We start from the raw sequence: 27,209 nt of genomic DNA on the forward strand, positions 1-27,209 counted from the left end.
ACTAAATAACTTTAGGAATTAAAATTAGTTAAAGAACAACTACATGTAAACTTTAGTTTCATGATTATACAATAAACCCTAACATTGTATATAACGATAAATGTCAAGATCTTTGAACTAGATAACTTTACAAATTAAAATTAGTTAAAGAACAACATATCTTGATCCATGAATAATCTTCTTGAGGAATTGTGTTTCTCTCACTTGCCTTCCTTTTCGACTTAATTTAAGTTTCTTGATGGGAAGAATAAACTAGTTAATGAAGCAGTGAGAGACCAATTCCTAAGGTTCTATTTATAGACATCACTCGTCGTGGTGTTAAATTAGGGATTATCTTTTAACCTAATTGGTCTAAGAAAATAATAAGCCCAATAGAGATAAATAATAGATAATGCAATTGGGCCACATTAATGATAATATTATATTTAAGAATAAATCTAACAATCTTTAGTCCCAAATACTTTAGCAAATTAATTGGTTCCAAAATTTCTTATTCAACAGTGTCATTTGTAATTATTTTCTATTTTTTTTTATATCCATGAGTGTTCGGGCCATCTCGACTAATCTAATGTTGCCTGATCCTATAACATTGCTTGAAAATTAATTCTTCAAATACCATGGATTTAATTTTCTAAAAATATTTTAACTAATTGATGTCTTTTTGTAGGCTAAGTTTTTTTTCTTTCTTTTTCTCTATTGTCTTTATATTCTTTAAATATTTTTCTCAACTGAGTTTTTTTTCTAAAAAAGAAAAGAAAAAGAAAGTTGAGTGTGAATTAATGATTTATTTATTATTATTACTATAATTTGAGTGGAAAAGTAATTGAAGTTGATAAATGTTATAGTTAGTTCTAATTTGTACAACATGGATCTCCACGTGAATTAATTGAATATCGGAATTATTCTTACGGAAAATTATTACAATTTATGTTCTTATTGGTTGTGTAATATGAGTTCGTTCTTTTACTTTTAACTTCTAATCCTTTGAAGTGATGTAATTATTTATAGCAATTAACTTTAAAATATTTACGCATATAACCCAACATAAAAGAACCACAAAAAAAAAATATATATAATTATACATTTAGTTATTATTACTCATTTCAATTAAACAATGTTAAGCTACTAAATAATTGCTTTCACCAAACTAATGGACTAATCATTATTTAACTTAAGAAAGGAAAGCCTATTTTTAATAGATAATAGTAAAAATTAAATATAATTACAAACTTTTCTTCAACTTTACATTTTGTATCTATTTATTCCTTAAAAAAATTTAAGTTTTGTTTAGACAAATTATACAACTACCTAAACTAAATTGAAATTAGACCCAATTTAACTTTTAGGAATTTATTAACACTTATATCAAATTCATAAAAGCAAATACACAATTAAAATACGCATCTTTTAAAAAAATATAACAAAACAGTAAAGTATTTACAATAAATAGAACAATTTCGAAAAAAGAAAAAGTCCAAAGCATTAACCACGCCGTCAACAACGCACGCTTAATATATTTGCGATCGTATAGATTTAGTTATTATTTGGTATGCGATCGTTTAGATATAACTATAATTTATCTTTTCAATTATATCTTTAATTTTGTTGCATGATCGTTTAATTTGGTTATACAATCGTTTAGATTTGACGATCCAAATCTAAATGATTTTTTTTCAAAATTTGGTATTCGATTTTTTTTAATTCTTTTGGTACACGATCGTTTATATTTTTCTAAACCATAATTATTTTTTTTACACGACTGTTTACATTTGACTATTTCGATCTAAATAATTTTTTTTCAAGTTTCTTTATACACCGATCTTTTATTTTTTCTACACAATCGTTTACATTTGGCTACTCCAATCTAAATGATTTTTTTCAAAATTCTTTATACACGATCTTTTATTTTTTTTACACGATCGTTTACTTTTTTTTACACGATCGTTTACTTTTTTTTACACGATCGTTTACTTTTTTTTACACGATCGTTTACTTTTTTTTACACTATCGTTTACATTTGGCTACTCCAATTTAAATGATTTTTTCCAAGACTCGTTATATACGATCTTTTATTTTTTTTACACAATCGTTTACTTTGTTTACACGATTGTTTACATTTGGCTACTTCAATTTAAATGATTTTTTTTTCAAAATTCTTTATATACGATTTTTTAAATTTTGCTACTTTTTGTATACGGTCGTTTAGATTTGGTTACCTAAATTTAAACGACGTAAAAAAAAGAGGAAAAGAAGAAATACGATGAAAAAAATTAAAGTGAAAAAAGAAAGAGAAAAAAAAAAAGAAATACGATTGAAAGATTAAATGACGTAAAAAAAGAATCAGAAAAGAAGAAAAATGATGGAAAGAAATCACAGCAGAAAAAATGACGAAGAAAAGAAGAAATACAATGGAAAGAAATTGTGCAGCAGAAAAAATAAAAGGAAAAGAAGAATGATGATGAAAGAAATCGCAAGAGGAAGACGATGAAAGAAATCGCCAGAAAGAGAAGAAAGATGGAAGGACAAAACTGTAATATTTAAAAAATGGCTAACTTTATGGACTTTGTTACATTAGCCGTAAATAGCCATATCGACTATCGAAAATGTATACAGCGTAAATATTTTGCTGTTTTATTATATTTTTTAGAAGACTTCTAAAATATAATAGTAGAGGCTAAATACAAGATTTTATTGAATTTAAAAAAAAAATAAAACTAAAGTAATCTCAACCGTATGAACCAAAAAGACAATAAAAAAACAAAATAAAATTACAAAAATAAATAAAAATGACAAAGACAGTGAGGGTAAAGTTTTGTTATTTAACTTAAATATTTTGATTTATTTTGATATATTTAACATCGTGCATAAATTAAATAAGTTAATTTATATTAAAAAGAACAAAACTTAGACTTGTTAATTGTCATTTAGTAGTATAGATAACGATCAATCTTATAAATAAGAATGTGCAAGAAAAAAACAAACAATACAAACTAATATACACATATAATTCATGGGAGACTTTCTTAAATGTAACAACACCATACTACTTATGGCTTGTGTAACAAATTTCATATATCCATTTTTTAAATTTTTTAGATTTGTCTTTCTATTTTTCCTCTTTTCATGGCGATTTCTTTACTCATTTTTCTTCTACGATTTCTTCCATCGTCTTTCTTCTTTCCTAATTCTTTTTTTACGCCGTTTAATCTTTACATCATATTTCTTCTTTTCCTCTTTCTTTTTTAGCTGTGATTTCTGAATTTTGAAAAAAAAATCACTTAGATTGGAGTAGCCAAATGTAAAAGATCGTGTAAAAAAGTAAACGATTGTGTAAATAAAATAAAAGATCGTGTATAAAGAATCTTGAAAAAAATCATTTAGATTGGAGTAGCCAAATGTAAATGATCGTATAAAAAAAGTATACGATCGTGTAGAAAAAATAAAAGATCGTGTATAAACAATCTTGAAAAAAAATCATTTAGATTATAATAGCCAAATGTAAACGATCGTGTAAAAAATAAACAATCGTGTACAAAAGAATTAAAAAAATCGTGTATCAAATTTTGAAAAAAATTGTTTAGATTTGGATAAATGATGTAACTATTGAACAATAAATTTCTCTATAAAGACATCTACCATTCATTTAGGGGACTTTGGATTGAAAAGAAGAATCGAAGTTGTGAAAAATTGAAGACAAAAACTTCTGAAGACTCTCAAGACGTGCAAGTTATCATTAACCTCGAAATCATCATTCTTAAAGATCGAACTTCGAAATCATCCTTCTTAAAGATCGAAGACTAGAAAGATCAAACTTTCCTTGAGAAATCATCCTTCTTAAAAATCGAAGACTTGAAAGATCAAACTTTCCTTGAATTCCAGAAGATTGAAGCTCGAATTGACTTATAATTACAACTTCTTGAAGATCGAAGACCACGAAGTTCTAAATTTTATTTTTTTTGTATTCGAGAGAAAGAATCAGAGGAGTAAATATTAGAGATTGTATCCATAACACCATATATCAATCAATATACAAAGTTCGATTCCACGAATTAATTTTTGTATTTTTATGCAGTGGGCCTCTGGGCTTTTTCCGTTTTCGGAATTGTTGTATATAATTGGAGGGTATGTTATATTTATTTATATTATTTATAATATATTTTAATATTTTAATGTTATATTTGATGGATTTTTATATTACGATTGTGTTGCGTTTTCAGGACAATAAGGAAATAATAAAAAGGAAAATGTGTAAAATATAGGACCCGGTTTGAACCCGAAGTTACTGTAACTCCCTTTGAGAGAAAGGGGAGAGATAGAGATAGAGAGAGAGAAAGAAAGGAAAGAAACGAAGGGGCGGTGGACGGAGGAGGGAGGAGAAGCCATGGAACACGACGACATCGACATGATTGGCTCCGACACAAACGACGCTGTGGTTCCTTTCCTTTTCCTTATCTTTCAATTTCATTCCCTATTCATCTTCTCCTTCTTCCTCTTCCTCTTCCTCTTCCTCTTCCTCTTCCTCTTCTTCTTCCTTTAAAAACCCTAATTTCTCCCCTCCCTTTTCTTCCTCTTTCAGGAGTTGGATGACATGAAGAAGCGGTTAAAGGACATGGAAGATGAAGCTGCTGCTCTACGTGAGATGCAGGCCAAGGTCGAGAAGGAAATGAGTTCTGTACAAGGTGTTGCTTTCGGGTCTACCCCCTATTACTTTTCTCTTTTTCCGCACTATCTCCTTTGCGTATGGAATCCATCTTATTTACTGAAATCTTGAATTTCTAACTTCAGTTTTGTGCTGGAATTGTTTTCTTTTTATTTGTTTATTTATTTATTATTATTCTGAATGTCGTCTTTTGATCCAATGCAACTCGAAAATGTTAAGGAAATGTCTACATTTTGGAAGAAAAGCGCATTTGGATCTCATGCGAAAAACTGGACCTTGTACTTGAGTTGCCTATTGTTGCAATTCGTTTAACTTTGAGTGATTAGGAGAAGTTTGCTAGTTTCTATTGTGCTGCCTTTTGCTGTTTGATGAAAAAGATTACCTTAGTTGTGCCTCTGCGTCAATTATGGTGACTTCATCTCTCGTACAAAAGAAGTTCTATCAGTCTGTTACCGTTAAACATTTGTCCACTTTTTGTACTATCAGATCCTGCAAGTGCTGCTGCAAGTCAAGCAAATAGGGAGGAGGTGGATTCACGGTCAGTTTTTGTTGGCAATGTACGATCTCTTTATCCTTGACCAAATATTACATTCTTTTTTCATATTTATCCAGTCGCTTGCTTTCGTCACACAATTAGTTTGATTTGTTGGGTGAAGGGACTCTCTCTGTTCATGTTAAATTCTTGAACAATATCAGCTATGTTGTTGTCCAGAGACTTAACTTATCTGGAGGCTATATGTTTCCGTTTAATTAATAACTAAATGTTTCTTATTTATATACAACAATGACAATGAAAGGCTTTTTTTTTTTTTTTTTTTTTTTTTGCTTGTGCTTTGTTGGCATAGAGAGCCGAATTCCAGTTCTTGTACTTTCTTTTGTAAAATAAACTCTTGTGCAGTTAATTTTAAATTTGTTTACTAAAATCCAGCCCTCCATTTATCAATCTTTAATAGCTTGTGGAGGAAAGCACATGGAGTGGCATTAGTTTGAACCTTTGCCCATTTTCTTAGTTCCATTGTTTGAAATAACTTCAGCATTATGTCCTAATAGTTTGCACTACCTCCTAATTTTACTCAATTTGTTATTTATATTTAATTCCTCCATCATGAAGGGAACCTTAGGTGGCTCTTCTTTAGCTTTTTCTTTTACTAATCTTCGGCCTTTTCTTTTGCTCCGTGAATTTTGTATGATGAACGGGGCAATCTTATTATTGATGTATTTATCAACCTTTCTATATTTTGAATTGATTGGAGTTATTAGTAACTGCTAACTGGAGGTAAATGGCACTACTTGCTGAAGAGATGTATTCCTCGTTAAATAATAGAGATAGCTTTTTGAGCATGGTTTTCAGTTTTCTTTTAGAGATAATTTATTGATTCTTGACATGGATTAGGATTGCACTGTCTAACTTTCAATGTGGTCATAAGGATTTATTAAATTTCAGTTAGATATGATTTGTTCCTTTTGATTCATATCATTCATGGCTTGGGAAGAGGTTGTGTTATGCTTTCTATTTTGAGGATGTTGAAGTGGTTGGATGCATTGAATTGTTAGGAGGGATCATTTGGCTATTATATACTGTCATGCTTCTTAAGAACATTGAAAAGTATAAACAACTATTAGGAATATTTTCTCGATAGATTATTCTGTACAATGCAGATGGTTACATTTTGAATTTTATAACCCATTTCTGCACTGTGCTTGAAATTTTAGTATATGTTGGTGTTTTTAGCCTGATTTGACTTCCGTCTTTGACTGCAATTACAGGTTAGGCTTACTTCATCAGGTTTTCTGATTACGTATTGCTGAAGTCGGATATTCTCTGATATGTTATAAAGATAGCTATCTAGTATATTAAAAAAAAGTGTCTTGTCCCAAAAGAAAAAACAGATTAAAAAAATGATAAAATCATGAAGGATAAGGTGTATCATTTTCAAGAGGTTAACAGTTTTGCTTGAATTTCTTTAAGAGTGATGGGAGAGAATTGGTGAGATCAGTTAACAAGAGAAAGTATGCCTAAATGTCTAGTAGTGCATGCCCTCTGTGGGCTCAGAGTTGGTCAATCTAACATGTCTCAAGTTTGAAGCCATGTCAGTAATGTGGGAAAGGAGTTATTAGAAAAAACAGAGGGAGAAAGAGGAAAAAATTCACCAGCATAGAAAAGGGTATGTGTGACTATGGATAAGGTCAGCAGAAGTTTTTCTGGCTTGCTTGATTGAACTGGAATGGAGAGGGCTGCAAGTTTTGAAGGGAAGTAATGTGCATTCACAACTAAGGAAGACTAGCTGTTGCTCTGAGGTATGTAATTGTCTTTGTGTTGAAGCCAGCATTTGTGACCACTGTTCGAGGATTGTTTAAGTGATTTACAGTCTATGGTGAGAGACCTCCAAATATCTCTGATTTTCCTCTCTTCCTTCCTTAATCCATCAAGGAAAGGAAAAAACTTAAATAGAGAAGCTTTTATGCCTATTTCTACTTGTGGGAAAGTTTCATTCTTTTTTTACCTTCGTAAATAGCCCCCCATTCAGTCAATTTTAGCTTTAAAGTTTTAGATTCATCAAAAACACCATGTTCGTATAGGTTATAAAATTAATACCTTGATATAAATTAGAGAAATCCTAAATAACTACTGATAAACTATTCAAAATCTAACCAACCAACCCAAAGTACTGCTCAGAAAAAGTCTGGAAACCCACCAAATGAAAAGACATTCCTGCTCAGCAATTAGCAATTATAAATGGTGTTTTTCTCCAATCACAAGGCCCCGCACTTCAACCTTCAAATTTGAACTTGTGGATGAAATTAAAATTTAAAAATTAAATTGGAGTCATTCAGTTAAGTTCCGGGCATAATATTGTTCTTCTGTTGTTTTAGTAGGAGAATCCCCCCCCCCCCCCCCCCCCCCCCCCCCCCCCCCCCCCCCCCCCCCACCCACCGACCGGGCGTGGGTCAAAAGAACTATTAGTCATCTAGGTTCTTCAAATATGGTGAAATTTCTCGTGAATGTCCGCATTTGGAATTAGAAAGGGACCTATTATTGTGAAAGGTTGGGGAAATGACCGTTTCCTTGATTAATTCAATTTTTTTCCTAGTTTATTACAGGGTGATGTACCATCACAATGATTATGAAAATGCTTGCCTTATTTTATCGATTAAAATATTTGTGAGATTTATATTGTACTGATGTTGATATAATTAATAAGTTAACTGATAGATATGGACTGTGCAAGCTCTCTTTTATTGGTTTTTCTTGTGGTATGACAAATGTTTTGAGCTGCATTTGGAACAGGTTGACTACTCATGTACCCCAGAAGAAGTACAGCAACATTTTCAGTCATGCGGAACTGTAAACAGAATCACTATTCGCACTGATAAGTTTGGGCAACCGAAGGGTTATGCATATGTTGAATTTGTTGAGCCAGAAGCTGTTCAAGAGGCTCTCCTTCTGAATGAATCGGAACTGCATGGTCGGCAGCTTAAGGTTAACATAATCTTTAGATATCTTGATTATTGTGAGCTTATATATTACTTGATTAAAAAGAAAAAAAAATCTTTATATATTACTTGTTTAGTGTGCATTTAAGATTCTAGTGAATTATGGTCAATTTTTTTTGGAAGAATTGAATTTTTAAGCATGTTGCAGGTAACTGCCAAGAGGACAAACATTCCTGGGATGAAGCAGTATCGTCCACGTCGATCCAATCCATTTATGGGTGCACGATCCAGGAGTCCATATGTTGCTCCTTATTTCTTCTCACCATATGGATACGGGTATGATTGGTGAATAAAAATTTCTGATGCAAACCGCTTGAATCTCTTGCTCTCATCATAGTCATTTTAGCATAGTTCTATCTGTTGCAGGAAAGTCCCGAGGTTCAGAATGCCAACGCGTTACGGCCCCTACTATTGAATGTTAATTTTGTATTTGGGCATTGTTGAATTAGAGATATCGCACTTAAATGTGTCTGCTGCCCTTTTTTCTTTCTTTATGATGGAAATTGATGTTTGGATATAATTTCAAGAGATCTTTTCTGTTTAAAAAGAAAGTGTGTGAGCAAGCACAATGCAGGTTTGATCACTTTAAGCTCGACCATTCGCAAGCATCACTGCATAGAAAGCTTCTCTGGACTTCGGTGCTGGTAAGTTTTCAAGACCTAAGTATTCATTTTGGAATTGTGCATGTTGTTCGAAGCTAAAAATAGAATCCAATACATTTTCTGGTATCAAACCGTTTATACAATTAGTGCTTGCTATTTTGATTTGATTCTAATGCATGGATTTATTTATTTGGCTTTGTTTGCCCCCATCTGCTCTATGTCATTTGTATAAGTTGTTTTGGCTTCAAGAACAATAATCAACTACCAAAGTCTCATATATATATTTATATATATTATATATATACACACACATACATACATACTTTTTTTTTTTTTTTCCTAATCGGTTTTTAACTCTGTATTTGTGTAATGTTTGCAATTGTCTCGATTCATAGATTGTATACTTTGACTTGTGGTTCTTTATTTATATGATATTGAAAAAGAAAATAAGGGTTCTCGGCTTCGGGGGTTTCATTTCATTTGTGCAAAGCGACCCTAGATTCTAAAAGTATGATTTGATCCTGAAATTTTCACCCCGTATGCTGGTATTCCAAAATGTTGAATATCTATAGTTTTTGTTTCTGTATTTTTTAGTTATTGTAACATATTTTAATTAATTTCTTGAACATCCAATATGTATTCAAGGATATATTCAATTTGACTCGTTAAGCGGATTTGTTCCGCTCTGTTAAGTTTTAAAGGTGGTTTTGCTTTACGTTATAGTTCCGATAAAGTAATATTCTAACAATTTTCAAGTACTTTCATTCTAATGATTTGGTTTCTAGCTTTTCTAAATTGATCATAAACCACCTTCTATGTAGTTCATTTTCTTGGTTTTTTTTCTCTAGAATTTTTTTTTAAAATCTTAAATCTAGTTGTAGAATACCAAAAGAATAAAACCTTTACTACTCAAGTTATTCTCAATAAACACATCAAGTGACACGGAGTTTGTTATTATAGTTCGATTCATTAGTGGATTTAGCATAGGTTTAGGTTTGAACTAACCTAACTTTTAACGATACATATAGAAAAAATGCCAATGATGGTAGTTAGTTAATTTTCTGCTGCCTTGATATGTTCAGTGTTGATTGGCAAAATTTCTGAATTTGGCAGTGGTCTTAGGTTATTATAGTGTTTATAACCATGCTTGGTTATAATAATTTGTGTTTGAAATTTGAATTGATTGAAAAGTATAAAATAGTGTTTATTGTGACTTCTAAAATTATAAAATTTTATAAGTTCATTGCCATTTTTGATGATTTTTTTTCATCCTATTTTCTGTAGAGATGGGTAAAAGTTATCCTTAACCATTGATGAAATGGTATATTAGTTGATCTTAAAACAATCAGAGTGAAAGAAACTTCAGTCATAGTTTAACTAGATTATCTCCCTATCTTTTTCAAAAGCTGACCATGAAAAATAGTAAGTTTAGAATGCTGGCTTTTGCATCCATTTTTTAAATGCATTGTGCCCCACCAAATTTAAAACCAATGAGATTCCATAAAACCTTTATTACATATCTAATGATTACCTTAAAATCAGATATATACCCTCTTCTTTTTTTAATCCCACATATGTCAAATTCCTCACCTCCCTCTCCTGTCCCATCATTGCCTTAACTTTATTCCCATTACCAAACACTCCTAAATTCTCCACTTTGGATAAAGCAACACAAAGAAAAATACAACATAATTATTGCAGCTTCTTTCCTTCCTTTTGTTTTTAAAATTCCTTTCTTTTTTTTCTTTAAATAAAGTTTACATTATTCATTGTTTCTCCTTCTCCCTTCTCTTTTTTCTTTTTTCTTTTATCTCTTTTCCTCCATTTTTCAAAATGCGAATTTACAAATCACCACAACCTAAACGACAACGTTTCATCCATCTAGCCAACCATTCGGCAACCAAGCCCATTTTCGTGGATCACATTTCTGACACATTTTATGTATTATATATTTACAAAGCAAAAAGAAGAGCACAGATAAGAGTCTCCACTGCCACGTGTCGTCCTCGTCTGCCACGTCACACCAACGTCTTACATGCAGACGACTTCGGGTCCCACATTGCCGGTAGTAGAAACTTCCGTCCATTGACGCCGTAGGCATTGAAACTAGCTCCGGTCACCTTGTCAACCAGAACCTTACCTGGGTAACCCGGATACGCTCCGGACCCGAATAACCCGGTGCAAGCAGAAACAGCTTCTAGCGGCGCCGTCGGTGGTCCCTGATAGTACCCGTCGTTGAAAGGGTTCGTCACAGTTCCTGCAAGTACGGTGGCCAAATTGATGATCATTCCATCAACACCAACATCGCCGTTAGGGGCGATCAACGGCGGCGTCTGAGGACCGTAAATAGGCTGATGGAACGGCCAAGCACAGTACCCAGGACATTGAGATTCTGAGTTTCCAACCCACACATATGCCGTTCTTGCCCTGCTCCGACCCACCGAAACCGAGCCATGAGTCCCGCACCGGCTTCGGCAGAATCCATCTACGGCCACATCCTTCGCCGTCAGCACTAAGTTCACCGAATTCAACTGGTTCACCTTCATCGCTAAAGCTCTAAGATGCAGGTTGTTCAGATTTTTCCCCAAAGTGTAAGACTCGTGAAGTATCTGTTTTCCGACTACAAGATTGGAGGTCCCGCCTTTGTAATTCTCGGTCGTCTTCCACCAGAGAGAGGCGGATGGTGGGGGAGCTCGAGAATAGGTTAAAGATTGAATGAAATCGAGGATTAGAGAGCGCTGTGAGGATGTGAATTGGCCGTACCAAATAAAGTTGATGGTGATATTGCCTTTGAGAAGAGAACCCTTGTGGTACTCGAGAGTTAAGGGCTGTTGCTGGAGGAGGGCTGCCAGTTTGCGGCCGAGAGCAGGGTCGGGGGAGGAAAAGAAGAAAAAGAGAGTGAAAGAGAGAGTGGCAAGATAGTGAATAGAAGAAGGCATGATGAGGAAAAGGAGGAGGAGGGGGATAGAGTGAGGATTTTTTGAATTTCGGAAGAAGGGAAAGGGGTGTTGGTAATTTATAGTGGGAGGGATTTGGATATGAACAAAGGAGACAGCTGTATGGGGAACACATGCGTCACCTTCATGGAGACACGTGTATAGAGGGTATTGGGTGGAGAGGTTAGTCAAAAAGAAGGTTGCCAGGCTGTGACGGGGAGAACTTGGAGGACGTTTTGTGGAAGGCGTGTGACGACGGGGAGTTTTCTTTTTTCTTTCTTTTTTTTACAAAAAGTCATATGCGCGTGACTCTCACGTGGCCGCTAGGTAAAATCTTCCTCTTCCTCTTCCTATATATATACACACTGTGTGTACATAATGCTGGTTTGAAATTATACTTAACAATTTATCAAAAGTAAAGTAAGGAGGATGAATAGATAAATATTAAGTCTGAATAAACAAAAAAAAAAAAAAAAAAAAAATAATAATAAAATTGAACTTTACTCTTCCTTAAAATTCGAACCTATTGAAACCTGAAATGGAGACAGGTTTGGCTATTTTTCCGTCTCTTTGTATTACTTCCTATCATATTCTCTTTTTCATCCTATATTCAAAGCAAACACATATATGAATAGAGCAGTGTCGTCCTTAGAATTCAAATATTAAGAAAATAAATTAAAAAGAGTTAAAAAGTGGAATAAGGAAAGGGGAAGCAGTGTTCCCCAAAAAGGTCAAAGGGGGTGGGGGGGGTAGCGTATAAGGGACGGACGACCATGAGGCAGCACTCCCTATTATTACTAATATGATATCTTATATTAATACATAACCTATTATTTTAATTCAATCCATCTATCTAATCTAATATTCAATATTTCTTCTCACTACCCTTCCCATCCAAATATGAGCTTTGTTGTTCCACCACATTTCATCTTAAATAGGCGATAGATCAAAAGGATTGTCAACCAATATTTAATATTTAATATTTAATATTTGATATTAATGTAAATAGTAGAATAGAAAACCGAAAGTTGAAGATCGAGTTGAGATAGGGAGAGAAGAATGGAGTATGGGGGGATGTTGGAGGGGTTTTGGTAAGGTACGTACACTGACAAAGGATTACTTTCATTAGTTTTAAGTCACGCGTGAAACGCAGCACCACCCGCTCCCTCCCTTCTCCTTTATTTTATCATTTCTTATTTAATTTTTGTCTTCTTGTGGTATCCCTACATATCCTTTAGGGTACTCTTTTCCCTACGGACGTCAGACCCTCCCTTCTCTCTCACTCCTTCTATTCTGCCTTTCTTTTCTTTTCTTTTCTTTTCTTTTTTAACATTTTAAATATCCATCCCATTAAACATTTTGGACGTATCCATAAAATAAATATGGAAATACGTACCTATCTATTCAATATATTTACTCCTTCATCCCAAATTTTAGACATGGATAAACACACACGATTTCACGTGAATATCAAAATTTGCTACTTAACCACCCTCCCTTTAATGCCTTGGGTTACATTCTCAAAATGTGAGGAAGTTAAAAAGATAAAGACTTTCAAAATATGATTCAAGTTACTTCGTTTAAACTTGTATTTATAAAAGAAAATTTGATTTAGAGATTCTCGATCAATCTTGTCCTACGATTGTTGGTTTGCCCTTAGACTTCATCAACTCCATTTTTTTTTTGTAAGTCCACTTCAATCTTTAGTTGTTACTTCCAACCTGCATATCATGCTTTCTATTGACTTTGTCATCTCTAAAGGTGAATTACATCTTTTGGTTTACAATCGCCTATAACAATATGAATTAATGTATAACATTTATTATATACGAGTTTTAGGACATAATAACCAACAATATTCACTTGTCTGATGATCATCAAAATTTTCTACTACTGATTTTAATATCTTATGAGCCTCAGTTTTTCCTTAGGATGTCTTCTTTCCCCATTGGCAATTGGCAACAAACTATGAAATGTGAATTATATGCTATGGAGAATAATAATACATGGTCGGTTGTTCCTCTTCCCTCGGGTCAAAACTTCACTGGATGCAAGTGAATATAGCAAATTAAGCATCATTTTGATGGATCAATACTAAGCATTATAAGGTTAAGTTAGTTGCAAAAAGATACAATCAACAAAAAGGTATGGACTTGCCCCTTAACTATAAACACAACTTGTTGCCCATTAGGGGAAGCACTTAATTTGTTGTTTTCAGAAGTCTATGTATGGTCTCAAATAGACTACTAAGCAGTGGTTCAATAAGCCCTCCAATGCATTGTTCTCCTTAGTTTTAAACCATCCAAATCTAGTTATCATCTCTTTATTTGAGAATCTAATTCCACTTTTATGGCCTTGCTTGTTTACGTTGATAACATTACATTGGCAGGTGCTTTAATTGAAATCATTAATGATCTTAAAACTTATTTGAATACTGCATTTAAATTAAAGGATCTAGGGGAACCTTTGTTATTTCTTGAGACTTAAATTTGTACGTTCTTTTCAAGATATTTTTCTATTTCAACGATATTATGTTTTGTAGATTCTTGAAGAATACTGATATTTTGGATTGTAAACCTTTAAATTGTTCTAATTTGCAATTATCTGTTGGTGATGGTTCTTTATTGTAAGATCCCACTATTTATCATTGTTATTGAGAAGCTTTTATATCTCACAATCTCCATACCCGATACTATTTTTTTTCTTCACTAGCTTAGTCAATATGCTTCTCAGCCTCGTCAATGTCATCTTTGACGTTGGGCATCACCTTTTTTGATACTTGAAAGGTTCTCTAGGTTAGAGGATATTTCTTCATTCTTGTACTAACTTTCAGCTTATGGCTTACTCAGACTCTGGCTGGGCATTCTGTGTGCATTCTCGTAAGTCCATAATTGACTTTTGTGTAGTTGATTCTCTTATATCTTAGAAGGCTAAGAAACAAACGATTGTCACTAGTCCTTTAGCTGAAACCGAATACATGGATTTTCCTACTACTACTTATGAACTTATTTGGATCTCACAATTACTTAGTGAGTCACAAATTTCATTATCTTATCTTTCTCTATTTTTTTATCAAGTTGCTTTGCATATTGCTAGCAGCCCTATGTTTCATGAAAGAACTAAACTTATAGAATTAAATTGTCATTTTGTTCGAGAAAAGATTGTTACAGGCACTGTAAAGCTTCTTGGGAAATTGCCAAAAATAGGTTAAAAAAAGAGATTTAAATGAATTTTGGGACAAGTTTTCAAAAGAAAGACTTTTAGGACAATTTGGGTGTGAATAGACAAAAATGCCCTTCCTTTCCTTTCCCTCTTCCACGTTGCTTTCCCTTCTCTCCACCATCGATTCGTTCTCTTTCGCGTATAGTTCCGTTTCCCTTCTCTTTTCTTTCGTGTAGAACACCTGAACCTACTCCGGCCATCGTCACTTGCCCATCGTCACTTGCCCATCGTCGCTTGCCCATCGTCGCTTGCCCATCGTCGTTTGCCCTTCGTCGCTTGCCCTTCGTCGCTTGCCCTTCGTCGGTCGTTGTCCAGTGCATTTCGTCGCTCCTATTCGGACCATTCAATCAACTTCGAGCGTCTTATTTAGGTGAGTTTCATGTATAACCGATTTTCAATTTATCTGCTGTAAGTAAATGTTTGTTAGGGTATTTGGTGCTATTTTCATCCGTAATTGTCTGGTTTTTGGAATTGGACTTATTTGCCGTAAATTAGTTTAGTCAAATTTTGGTTTTAGGTTCTTAGAAAGTTCAATGTTCAATGGCTAGTGAAAAATGAATTGAACTAGAGGATGAGGATTTAGTTGGATCAAATAGAGGAGGAGTAAGCAATAGGAATAGAAGGAATTAAGGTTTTTTTTTTTTTATCTCGCATTTTTTTTTATCTCGCACCTATCTCGCACGTATCTCGCACGTTCCAAACTTTCACTATTTATTTCAAAATCAACTTGGTACACCTCCTAATCCATTTAGAGCTATTCTTTGCATGTTTAGTAACTCTCTTAGGCCCTCATGCTTTATCTCGCACGTATCTCGCACGTATCTCGCACACATCTCGCACGTTCCGAACTTTCACTATTTATTTCAAAATCAACTTGGTACACCTCCTAATCCATTTAGAGCTATTCTTTGCATGTTTAGTAACTCTCTTAGGCCCTCATGCTTTATCTCGCACGTATCTCGCACACATCTCGCACGTTCCGAACTTTCACTATTTATTTCAAAATCAACTTGGTACACCTCCTAATCCATTTAGAGCTATTCTTTGCATGTTTAGTAACTCTCTTAGGCCCTCATGCTTTATCTCGCACGTATCTCGCACACATCTCGCACGTATCTCGCACACATCTCGCACACATCTCGCACACATCTCGCACGTTCCAAACTTCCACTATTTATTTCAAAATCAAATTGGTACACCTCCTAATTCATTTCTTTACATCTTGCACGCATTTTGTAGGTTCTTAAGTTCAAATCAATTTTTTAAGATACAAAAGTACTTAAGGTAGTTTAAGGATGGCACATGTTCGGATTTTAGTGCGTCACGGTGGTGAATGGGATGAGGGACGAAGAAAATATGAAGGAGGAGTGTTAAAAGGCATTGTTGTCCCTAAAGAAATAACACACAAAGATTTACAGTCTGAACTATATGACCTTGCAGAAGTTGACCCTACAAAGTTCGACATAAAGATAAGATGTATATATGAGATCAAAGGGGAAAAGGAAGCTCCTCCATTTGAGTTAAGCAATGACCGTGATTTGAAGTTTTATATTCTTAGTGAAAATCCATTGGAGGTCCCCCTATACCTATCGTTTGAGCCTACAAGCAATCGAAGCATGAAAGTGTTAAACAAAGATTACAATTCAGTATCTGGGAGCAACCAAGTTCAAAATTTAAACCCTCATCCTCCTCCAATTGGAATGGATAGATTAGATGAGAATGAAGTTGATATTGGTGAAGTTGAGGGTGGCTTGTGTCATAACATGATAGGGACCAATTCGGCTATATGGGAATCATATGAGTCATATCATTCAATAGATGATACTTTTACATTGGAGTCAGTTGAGATGTACAATGAATTGTTTGACATCCCAGAACAAAGAGATGCTCCTACAAAAGATTGCAAAGGAAAAGGTAAAGTTGACTACAGGTCCTCTAGTCGGAAGTTGAAGACAAAAGGAAGTGGCTGGTCGGAAGAAAGCTCTACAAGTGAAGAGTTGGATGTAGGACAAATATTTTTTTGCAAGAGAGATTTGTCAATGAGATTAAGTGTGTTGGCAATGAAAATTTTTTTTCAGTTTGTAGTAAAAAAGTCTACAAAAGAGGTTCTTTTCGTTAGATGCATCGACAACAAGTGTGGTTGGAGATTGCGAGCGGTTAGACTGAAGGATTCAAATATATTCAAGATTAAAAAGTATGTGAAAGTTCATTCATGTTCTCTTGAGTTTTTGAATCGTGACCATAGGCAAGCAAAATCTTGGGTTGTTGGAGAATTAATAAAGTCCAAATTCAAGGGGCCCGGTCGCATATACAAACCACGTGATATCATAGAAGACATGAGGCAAGACTATGGCATAAATATGAGTTATGAGAAAGCATGGCGTGCCAGAGAAAATGCATATGAACGAGTGCGAGGGTCTCCTGAAGAGTCATATAATCTTTTGCGTAGATATGGTGAAGCACTCAAATTTACAAATTCAGGTACAATATTTCACATGGAACTCGAAGATGATCGTTTCTTTAAATATCTTTTTATGGCTGTTGGTGCATGTGTTAGAGGATTCTTAAATTGCATTAGACCGGTCATAGTCATGGACGGAACATTTCTTAAGAAAAAATATCGGGGTCAGTTGATAGTGGCCGTTTGTTTAGATGGTAACAATCAGATCTATCCTCTAGCCTTTGGAGTAGTTGATAGAGAAACAGATGACTCAATACAGTGGTTCTTAGAAAAATTGAAAGGTGCAATAGGGGAGGTGCCTAATCTAGGCTTTGTGACAGATCGGAAAACATGCTTCGCCAAGGGTATTTCATCAGTTTTCCCATCTGCATTCCACGGCCTTTGTGTCCAACATTTGAGTCAAAATTTGCATGATAAATATAAGAATGACACGGTTGCTACTTTGTTTTATAATGCATCGAGAACATATCGTGAATCAACGTTTGTTGAAGCGTGGAGACATCTTCTTTCATTTCCTAATGGTTCAGGGAAATATTTAAATGATGTTGGAATAGCACGATGGTCTCGTGTTCACTGCCCAGGAAGACGGTATAACATGATGACAACAAATATAGCGGAGTCCATGAATTCTATACTGAAAGAACCTAGAGATTTGCCTATTGCTTCATTCCTTGAAAATGTTCGAGCTTTGCTACAACGTTGGTTTTGGGAGCGTCGAGAAGAAGGCATTAAAGTGACGTCTACATTGACCAAATGGGCAGAGTTAGTTATTCAAAAGAAACAAGAAGGAGCTTTGACAATGAAGGTCAACCCAATTGACTGTTACCAATTTCATGTCAAAGATTTAGATAAGGAGGAGGTCGTAAACCTTCAGACTAAAGAATGCACTTGCAAGGAGTTTCAAGCTGAGCAACTACCATGCTCACATGCCATTGCTGCAGCACGGGTTCGTAATATAAATGTTTATAGTTTATGTGCTAATTATTACACTAATGAATGTTTGTTGGCTGCATATGCGGAGGCCGTCTACCCAGTTGGGAATCAGTCAGATTGGAAGACAAGCGAAGACTACGTACATATGACTGTTTTACCTCCAAAAGTAGTCAAAAGAGTTGGTCGACCGAAGAAAAAGGGGATTCCAAGTGTTGGTGAAGCTCCGAAATTGCATAAGTGTGGTCGGTGTAAACAAATAGGTCACAACAGATTAACGTGTACCAATCCAATTTCATATACCGACAAGTCGAGCATACAAGATTAGAAATTTCCCTACCAATGTACTAAGTATTACACTAATTAATGAATGTTTGTTAATGATGTGTTTTCTTAATGATTTGTCCCAACATTCTTACTTTCTGTGCTTCCAAATGGATGAAGAAGACGAAAATAACGATTGACTTATTCATTTAAGAACACAAACACTGGTTTTATGATCGTTTAAAAATAACTAAATGTTCGTTTAAAAATATCTAAACGATCGTTTAAAAATAACTAAACAATCGGTTAAGAACAACCAAACGATCGTTTGAAAACAACTAAACGATAGGTTAAACAAAACTAAACGATCGATTGGTCGAACAAAACTAAACGATCGTTTAAAACAACCAATCGATCGTTGGAAAACAACTAAACGATCAGTGAAACAAAACTAAACGATTGGTCAAACAAAACTAAACGATCGTTTAAAACAACCAATCGATACCTTGAAATTAACTAAACGATCAGTTAAACAAAACTAAACGATTGGTCGAACAAAACTAAACGATCGTTTAAAACAACCAATCGATCGTTTGAAATTAACTAAACGATCGACTATAAAAAACTAAACGATCGTTTACATAAACTAAACGATCTTTTGAAACAACGAAAGACACCCGCGAATTGTTTACAACCGCGATTCAACATTTCAAAAAAAGTATGCGAATTTACAATATTGCCCCTTTGGTAAAAACAACCGATATATATATACGTTCCGCCTTCTCACTTTTCGTTTTTCGTCACTACGCAATACACAACCGCTACTCGATCGTTTTTCGTCGCAGTCCATTGTTCTCTCAGACCATTTTTGTCTCAGTCCATAGTTTTCGTCAACGTTAAAAGGTATTTTCCCGAACTTTTCCTACTATAACGTTACACTTTTCCTTTGTTTATATTTCAAACGTTTCAACTTCTGTCTTCAAAAACTATCATTGTGTTCTTATATTATTATTGTGAAGCGTTTAGGGTTTCGGGTTCGACTTCTGTCTTCAATATATTATATTCATTTCAGGATGGCTGTACCTAGCGAAAAGTATTTCCTTGCCACTGTGTCATGCCAAGTGCACAAGATCGGCAGTCTTATTAAGGATAAACTGACCAAGGACCAGCTGCAAATGTTCGAAAAAACAATTTTTGGTCCATTGCTGAATGTGAACATGGTATTCAACGGCCAGTTGATCCATCATTTCTTGCTGAGGCAGATACCTGAAGACGGTAACGCAGATGGAATCTGTTTCTCGGTTTTAGGGAAGAACGTCCGTTTTACCCAAAAGGAATTCAACATCATAACTGGATTGTGGCCAACAAACAATCCATTGGAGAAAGATTGCGATAGCAAGCGACTACAAAGTCTTCTATTCGGATCAGAAAATAAGAAAGTAATAACATGCTTGGAAATTGAGGAAATTTTCAAGAATTTTGAGTTTACAAATGATGACGATGCTGTGAAGGTCGCCTTGGCCGTCTTTATAGAAACTGTGATGGTCGGGAAGGATAAGAAAACACAGTTTGACATGGATATTTTGGGAAGAGTTGATGATGAAGAAGCATTTAAAAGCTTCGATTGGTCAACTTTCTTCTACACTCGTCTGCTCAACAGTTTAAAGACAAGTCTCCAAGGCAAAAAAGAAGCATACGAGCTGAAGAAGACACGAAGTTCCAAAGCAGTGTCATACTATAACATCAAAGGCTACGTCCTTGCTTTTCAGGTGATTTTTATTTCTTCATACACTTTAAGTAAATGCCAATTGAACATCAAAATTTAACATATTTGTTTAAATGTTGTAGGTGTGGGCTTATGAAGTACTCTCAACCGCAAATGAGCACCTGGCCACAAGAAACAGTAAGGGATTAATCCCTAGGATATTGAGATGGAATTGTACACAAGCTCCATCTTACAAAATGCTGCAGAATAACATATTCGACAACAAAAATGTAAGTAAAACCTGTCAGTCATCGTTTAATATAATTACACAATCCAATAATACAATTACATTGCAGACTGTTGTTCAACCTAAACTCAAGATGTCAACCCAAGAGAAGGCTTTCATGGAGAGTCGAATTTGAGGGGATGATAACATGCAAATGGAGGAGGATGAATCCATTGGAGCAATGAACAACAAATCATTGGAGCAATCAGACTCATCTCCACAAAGAGAACAACTGTCACCCCAAAGGGAACAAAGTCAAACAGTGGCTGAGGAGTCTGAAATGCATCCAATCACCAAGAAGAAACATTTCAGATCAAAGAAGTCCAATGACAAAGAAGAACGAAGTCATTCAAAATCCTACAAGAAACTGAAGAAGGAAATAAAAGAAGTTCGTAAGGATTTATCCACACTGACTTCTATAGTCTGTAGGATGGATGACACAATCACAAAGCAGTCATTGGAGCTGTATGAAATGAAGCAGATGCTGGAGAGATTGGTCCAGGTAAAATTTGTTTTCATCATACATTAGATAAACGATCGTATAACTTTGATAGACGATCGTTTATCAAAGTTACTCGATCGTTTAACTTCGATAGACGATCGTTTATCAAAGTTACGCGATCGTTTACTTTTATATACACGATGGTTTAACAATACATTATTTTTTTAATTTTATGTTCGTTTTTATTTGTTTGTTAGAATCAAACTGAAAATCAAGGGAATGATCATACTGATCAGAATGACAATGAGTATGTTGTTCAAGAACAACATACTCAACAACAACCTACTGAAGAACAACATACTGAACATCAAGAGGAAACCCAAAGGTTAACATTTCATTCATTGTTTACTAGTTTATAAATACCTAACAATTGTATTTTTTTTTCTTATTCTCATGTTTTTTCTCATTTTGTTTAGGGAACATCAAGAGGAACGTGGTAGTGATATAAGCATAGACGGTAGGGATGCAGACTTGCTAATGACTATAAGAGATATATCGGATAGTCTAAGTCATCAAATTCAGAAAGAATCAGACCTGCCACAGATGATTACTACCCTTCCATATGTGAGCCAACCTCTTGCACTTTGTGAATTGGCTCCAATGGATCAAACTGTACAAATTGTAAATGAAGAATCTCAACTGGTATGTATACACAACAAATTTGTAGTCGTTTGAATGAATAGTTTGTTACTTGTTTAATACGATTACATTGCAGGAAACAACAAAAAAACAGGTTGAGATGAAAAAAAATGATGAAGCAGTTACTTTGGTTGAAAAAGAACCAGTAACTGTGCCTGATAAAGATGTGGAAGAAAAACCAATAAAGAGAAGAAAGCTATGTAAAATAGCAAATAAAGAGGTGCAACATGAAGATGAACAAGGTAATCCACCCACAACATCTGCTCAGATCATATCAGTATCTACAACACCTGTCCCAGATGTGGAAATCAGAGAAGTAGATCCATATAATCCGATGTGGAAAGTGGATCCAAAATTATGGAAGGAATACTTGCAATGGAAAAGATCAAGAAAAACAACCCATGAAGAAAGGAAAGTAGTCTCCACAACCAGAAAGAAAGACTTTTTCAGACAGCTTGAAGAAAACACATGGGTACATGGAGACGTAAGTACTCTTCCCAAACGATCGCTTATATTTGATAGACGATCGCTTCTATTAACTAAACGATCGCTTCTATTAACTAAACGATCGTTAAGTTAATATTACACGATCGCTTACTACGTAAACGATCACATGTACATTTCTTATGCGATCGCTTATCCTCTCCTTTCATTCATTAAACGATCGTTTATTTTTTCTTTGTAGACATTGGATTTGCTATTAGCCCACTTGCAGAATAAAATGTTGCATCTCAAGCACCATTGCAAGCGTTCTTTTAGAATATTACATTCCTCTTTTCTGGTAAGTTGTTATTCTTTAATTTTTTTTTTGTATACAAGTTAAACTGCATCATTATATTCTGATTAAATTTTGACTTGTTCTTGAAGACTGGAATCAATAAACCAGACTGCATTGTTTGGAACCACATTTTTGATACTCATCTGGTGACACCAGATAATACGAAAGCTGAATGGACAGACCCAACAGCACACCTAACTATATGGACAGAAAAAGATGTCGAATACTATTTCAACACTGCTGTTGGTGATTACAACGACATACCAGGGTGGGGAGATGTCAACTACGTGATTACCTGCATCAACATAAAAGAACACTGGTTGGCTATTGCAGCTGATATGAGAAAATGCAGGATCTACGTGTTCGACTCAATGCCAAATTATGTTGAGCAGAAACTTGTTGATGAAGCTCTTCAAATGCCTGCACGATGCATTGCCTCACTCGCGATTGCAATTGGAGTCAACCTCCATTCAGATCGTTTCACATATGGCCCTTGGCCAATACGCAGATCGAAGGCCACATTACAGAAAGGGCGTTCATTGGATTGTGGAATTTTCTGTACCAAATTTGTTGAATGCCTTGTAACTGCTAGTGACCTTGGTTGTCTAACTGTGCCAAACATGAAACTGTTTAGACAACAATATGTGCTGGAACTTTGGGCCAATAAATACTTTTGCTAAATAAAAAAATATATATTCGTTCTTGTACTTTTCAGTTAATATTTGTATTCGTTTATATAATTTTTTTATGTAATTTTTATAGAGAGAATAACATATTATAATTTTAAAGTTTGTTATAAAATAAATACTTTGTGATATTTTCAATTAAACGCGACCAAAATTGAGAAAGAATATTTGAGTTAATATTTGTATTCGTTTAGATACATATCACAAAATATTCGTGTAGAGAAATACTCATCGCGCACATATGTATAAACGATCTTCTTAATAAACGATGTCTAAACGATCTTCTTAATAAACGTCAAAATATTAAGCGATCGTTTAGTAAAGTCTAAACGATCGTTTGGTAAAGTCTAAACGATCGTTTGGTAAGTGTAAACGATCTTCTTAATAAACGATGTCTAAACGATCTTCTTAATAAACGTCAAAATATTAAGCGATCGTTTAGTAAAGTCTAAACGATCGTTTGGTAAAGTCTAAACGATCGTTTGGTACAGTCTAAACGATCGTTTGGTAAAGTCTAAACGATATTCTTAAAATCATAAAAAAATTCAGCGATCGTTTAGCTACAAGTAGTTTTGCAACATAGAGAATAATCGATACTACTAATTGAAATGTCAATTGATACTAATTGAAATGCAACATACACAATAATCGAACAGCCAATTGATACTTGTGATTTATGTTAATATTTCAATACATAGGAGTGTTGGTCCATAATTGAAATGCTAATTGTTTTCTAAAGTATGACATGTTTTCTTGACATAATGTATCTAAACCAACACCAGCAACTATGTACTCAAAATACTTAATTGCGAATACGCCACAATCACAATTATTTCGTTGAAGTGGAATTGAGTCAACAATGACAACTGGCCAAGGTTCCTTGTATGTCGATGATCTACCTCTCCTATCAAAGAAGCCAGTACTATCTAACAACTTTGGCACCAACTGTCGAATGGGCAGTAATATGTTTGTCATCTCTTCGGCAGTTGTAAGTGACGGAAGCGAATCCCATACCTTCACTTGACAACTTACCAAATCCAAGCATAATAGAACCCAATGGTTGCCATGGACATTGAATGGAGAGTAAACGTAATCAACACTTGCCCAAGGATCTTGGAAGTCCACTTTTGACCCGACAACATAGTCAACCAACCTATACTCTTCGTCCCAGTCAAACGGGCGATTCTCTTTAATACATTCTTTGTATAGGGGCCACTTCGAAACTAAAATGCGCTGCAAAGAAAAACATAAAAACGCAAATATCAGACCGAAAGACAAATATCAAACGCAAATACATACATAAAGTAACGAGACGATTACAAACCATAAAGATTGTGTCTGCAGTTGTGAAGTTCTGAGAAGAAGGTATCCCGGCTGCCTTAATCTTCAAGCGAATGAAAAGAAAAAGTGCATCCAAATGCTAATACAAACAAAAGTAAGCAGTAAATGTATAGAACCATAACAATGATAAAATTATAATTGCATAAATGATAAGATAATCCCATACCTCATCCGACAACCACCGGCGACACATAAACAAGTCTCTGAAAAAAGCCTTCGATTTTTTCCCATGAAAGGTTTCACGCAGCTCATCGTCTGTACGCTTGTCTGTAATCCAAACTCGAAGTCTATCTAAATGGACGTCAAGTATTTTGTGCATAGGATCATAAACAATTGCTTCAGACTCAGAGGTGCTGGTGGTTGATGTCAGAGACCGTTTAGGTAGAGTTGTGAATGGGGTTGATAGGTAAACACTTGCACGCTTCCTACGGGCGGGCCGAACGTGTGGTCGTTGAGTGAGAAATGGTTCTATCTCTATGACGTCCTCATCGTCAACGACATCTATTGGCTCCTCTAAACCAATATCAACCTTCTTCTCCAACACATCTTCGTCACCCTATGGAAGCTCATAATGCATTAGTGTATATAATGATAGAAATTAAACATCAATATTAGCATGAACATGGAACCAAACCTTCTTTTTAACTTCAATGTGTTCATCCTCCTTTGGCATCCTCAACCAATTAGGGGTACCGCCTGTGTCAACATCTTCGGTCTTAGCATTATCCACATCTTTACTTTCTAATGTATGATCTACTAAGCCTTCGGACACCTTGTGGTCCCCTTCGTCACCCTATGGAACCTCAAAATGAATTAGCGAGAACATGGTTACCAAATATGAAACAACTAACGTGAATACACTTAACAGTTTCATTCCTAACCTTTCTTTGAAGTCCAATGTGCTTCAATATGGTTGACATCAGGCCCTTCAATTCGTCAATATCGGATTTTATAGTATTAAGTTGCCCTTCAACAACCGCTACTCGATCTTGGAGATTTCGAATAGCCTTTTTCATCTTAATCTTGGACTTCTGTTTCTTACTCTTTTTCAACTCATCTTCATCGTTAACAACTTCTCGTACTCTTTTTGAACCACCATTCTTCGACTGAATAATGGTAGATGAGCGGAAGTTTTCAAAAAGTTCACCTGAAGCAATTTTCAATTGCTCCTCTTCAGGTGTCATCTCAATGACCGCCTTAATTATAAACTGCAAATAGAAAAAGGCAAATGTATTTAGGACAAAGAAATAAGCACAAAATCACGCGATCCTTAAGTAAGTTACTATTGCTTGCTACTTACCATTGGCGAGTCAAACACCTGGCTTATAGTTTGGGACTTTGGTGATTGTTGGCACACCCACCTCAGCATTCGTGGTATGGCATGATCGTTTACTTTATCTACACCACATCCAATGATGGTTGGTATAGACTCATATGCCCAAACCTATTCCACATTTGACAAACAAGTTTAGAAAGTGCCACAAGATATATATAGATATATAAACAAGTGGTTATACAATCGTTTGAAAACAACTATACGATCATTTAACATAACTAAACGATCGTTAAAAAAAAACTATACGATCGTTTAACATAACTAAACGATCGTTAAAACAACAACTAAGCGATCGTTTAAAAGAACTAAACGATCGTTTAAATAACTAAACGATCGTTTAAAATAACTAAACGATCGTTTAAAATAACTAAACGATCGTTTCAAATAACTAAACGATCTTTTTAAAGTTTTGAAGTAAGAAGTAAGAAGTCACATACCTGTAATGCATGCGGAAATCCATTGATAGTATATTTTTTTGTCTGTGTTGATTTCTTCTTTCCCTTGGCATATTGCTTGTCCAAGGCTCTTTTCAATGCACTTAGCGTGCGTACAAAAACAATCCGACCCCAATCATAATTATTAAATGAATTCCAATCATCAGCAATCTTCAAAAAACCAATGTCCACTTTGGTTCGCCTATCTTTTCCCAACAAAGATATCTCTATAAAGTAGACTAAAGCTAATTTGACGATATCATCGTCATCACCCTTGTATTCCAAAAATATATCTTCTAAGTCGCTAACGTAAACACAGTCCTTGTCTTTGAAAAACTTCTCCAACAGTCGACTATTCCCACCCAACTGAATATAGTCCTCTTTAGGACCCCATAGTCCAGTTACGATGTTAAACTCTCTCCTACCGAAAGTACAAACAACGCCCCCTAGTAAGAAACTTATAGAATCATTTCCTTCATCTTCCACCTCCCTTAACAGTAAGTAGTGGATGAGTGGCCCATTAAAGACAATATTTAGGTCCAAAAAGTGCCCAAACTTTGTTTTCCTAAATAAGGCTAATTGATCGGGTTTGAGTTTGGCCTTAATATTATGTGTTGTCTTTTCCAAATGAGACAAACAGCTTACTAGGGAATAAAAATGATGGGAAGGATTAATCTTGTAGAAGGGTCCGTCGGTCGATGTTGAAGTCGATGTCATGATTCAAGCCAAGAAAAAGCAAATTCCAGCAAATATATTGAAAATGGGTTACAGATAAAACTCACTGAAATAAGAGAACACACTCAAAGTTGATTCTTAGGTTCGAAAAGGAGAAGCGACGAAATGCACTGGAGGACCGACGACAGACGAACAGTCGGAGTATCTTCGAAGAGCAGAGCGGGAAATTTCAAAAGCCAAAGAAAGGAGATGTTTTT

At 34.8% G+C, this 27,209-nt stretch overlaps 3 protein-coding genes across 6 annotated transcripts; 2 read left to right on the forward strand and 1 right to left on the reverse strand.

Annotated features, from left to right (window-relative positions):
* Nucleotides 1-4,239: 4,239 nt before the first annotated feature.
* Nucleotides 4,240-8,946, forward strand: LOC103501153 (polyadenylate-binding protein 2-like). 4 transcript variants are annotated; one of them, XM_008464653.3, is made up of 6 exons: nt 4,240-4,432; nt 4,577-4,679; nt 5,147-5,217; nt 7,950-8,141; nt 8,304-8,431; nt 8,522-8,946. In XM_008464653.3, exons 1-6 carry the CDS (start codon nt 4,382-4,384, stop codon nt 8,568-8,570), a joined length of 594 nt encoding a protein of 197 aa, XP_008462875.1. In that variant the 5' UTR covers nt 4,240-4,381; the 3' UTR covers nt 8,571-8,946. The 4 variants fall into 4 exon arrangements, with proteins under 4 accessions (XP_008462875.1, XP_050943696.1, XP_008462873.1 ...); XM_051087739.1 differs by having other exon boundaries at nt 4,256-4,429; nt 8,507-8,946; XM_008464651.3 differs by having other exon boundaries at nt 4,258-4,432; nt 8,507-8,946.
* A 1,493-nt stretch (nt 8,947-10,439) lies between these two features.
* LOC103501152 (protein EXORDIUM-like 2) lies at nt 10,440-12,169 on the reverse strand. Its single transcript, XM_008464650.3, has one exon. It carries the CDS (start codon nt 11,694-11,696, stop codon nt 10,776-10,778), a length of 921 nt encoding a protein of 306 aa, XP_008462872.2. The 5' UTR covers nt 11,697-12,169; the 3' UTR covers nt 10,440-10,775.
* Nucleotides 12,170-19,655: 7,486 nt separating this feature from the next.
* Nucleotides 19,656-23,187, forward strand: LOC127150317 (uncharacterized). The gene is made up of 7 exons (XM_051087738.1): nt 19,656-20,339; nt 20,419-21,063; nt 21,261-21,388; nt 21,480-21,705; nt 21,779-22,186; nt 22,388-22,483; nt 22,570-23,187. The coding sequence occupies exons 2-7, from the start codon at nt 20,710-20,712 to the stop codon at nt 23,158-23,160; spliced, it is 1,803 nt and encodes a 600-aa protein (XP_050943695.1). The 5' UTR covers nt 19,656-20,339; nt 20,419-20,709; the 3' UTR covers nt 23,161-23,187.
* The last annotated feature ends 4,022 nt before the right edge of the window (nt 23,188-27,209 follow it).

Source organism: Cucumis melo, chromosome 7 (genome assembly GCF_025177605.1).
Source record: "Cucumis melo cultivar AY chromosome 7, USDA_Cmelo_AY_1.0, whole genome shotgun sequence".
Classification (NCBI taxonomy): domain Eukaryota; kingdom Viridiplantae; phylum Streptophyta; class Magnoliopsida; order Cucurbitales; family Cucurbitaceae; genus Cucumis; species Cucumis melo.

Coding starts and splice junctions, on each gene's coding strand:
- LOC103501153 (XM_008464651.3), top strand. CDS start 4,382: ATGGAACACGACGACATCGACATGATTGGCTCCGACACAAACGACGCT. Junction 8,142..8,303: donor TGCATGGTCGGCAGCTTAAG/GTTAACATAATC, acceptor AGCATGTTGCAG/GTAACTGCCAAGAGGACAAA. Junction 8,432..8,506: donor TTCTCACCATATGGATACGG/GTATGATTGGTG, acceptor ATTTTAGCATAG/TTCTATCTGTTGCAGGAAAG.
- LOC103501152 (XM_008464650.3), bottom strand. CDS start 11,696: ATGCCTTCTTCTATTCACTATCTTGCCACTCTCTCTTTCACTCTCTTT.
- LOC127150317 (XM_051087738.1), top strand. CDS start 20,710: ATGCAAATGGAGGAGGATGAATCCATTGGAGCAATGAACAACAAATCA. Junction 21,706..21,778: donor TAAATGAAGAATCTCAACTG/GTATGTATACAC, acceptor ATTACATTGCAG/GAAACAACAAAAAAACAGGT. Junction 22,187..22,387: donor ACACATGGGTACATGGAGAC/GTAAGTACTCTT, acceptor TTTTCTTTGTAG/ACATTGGATTTGCTATTAGC.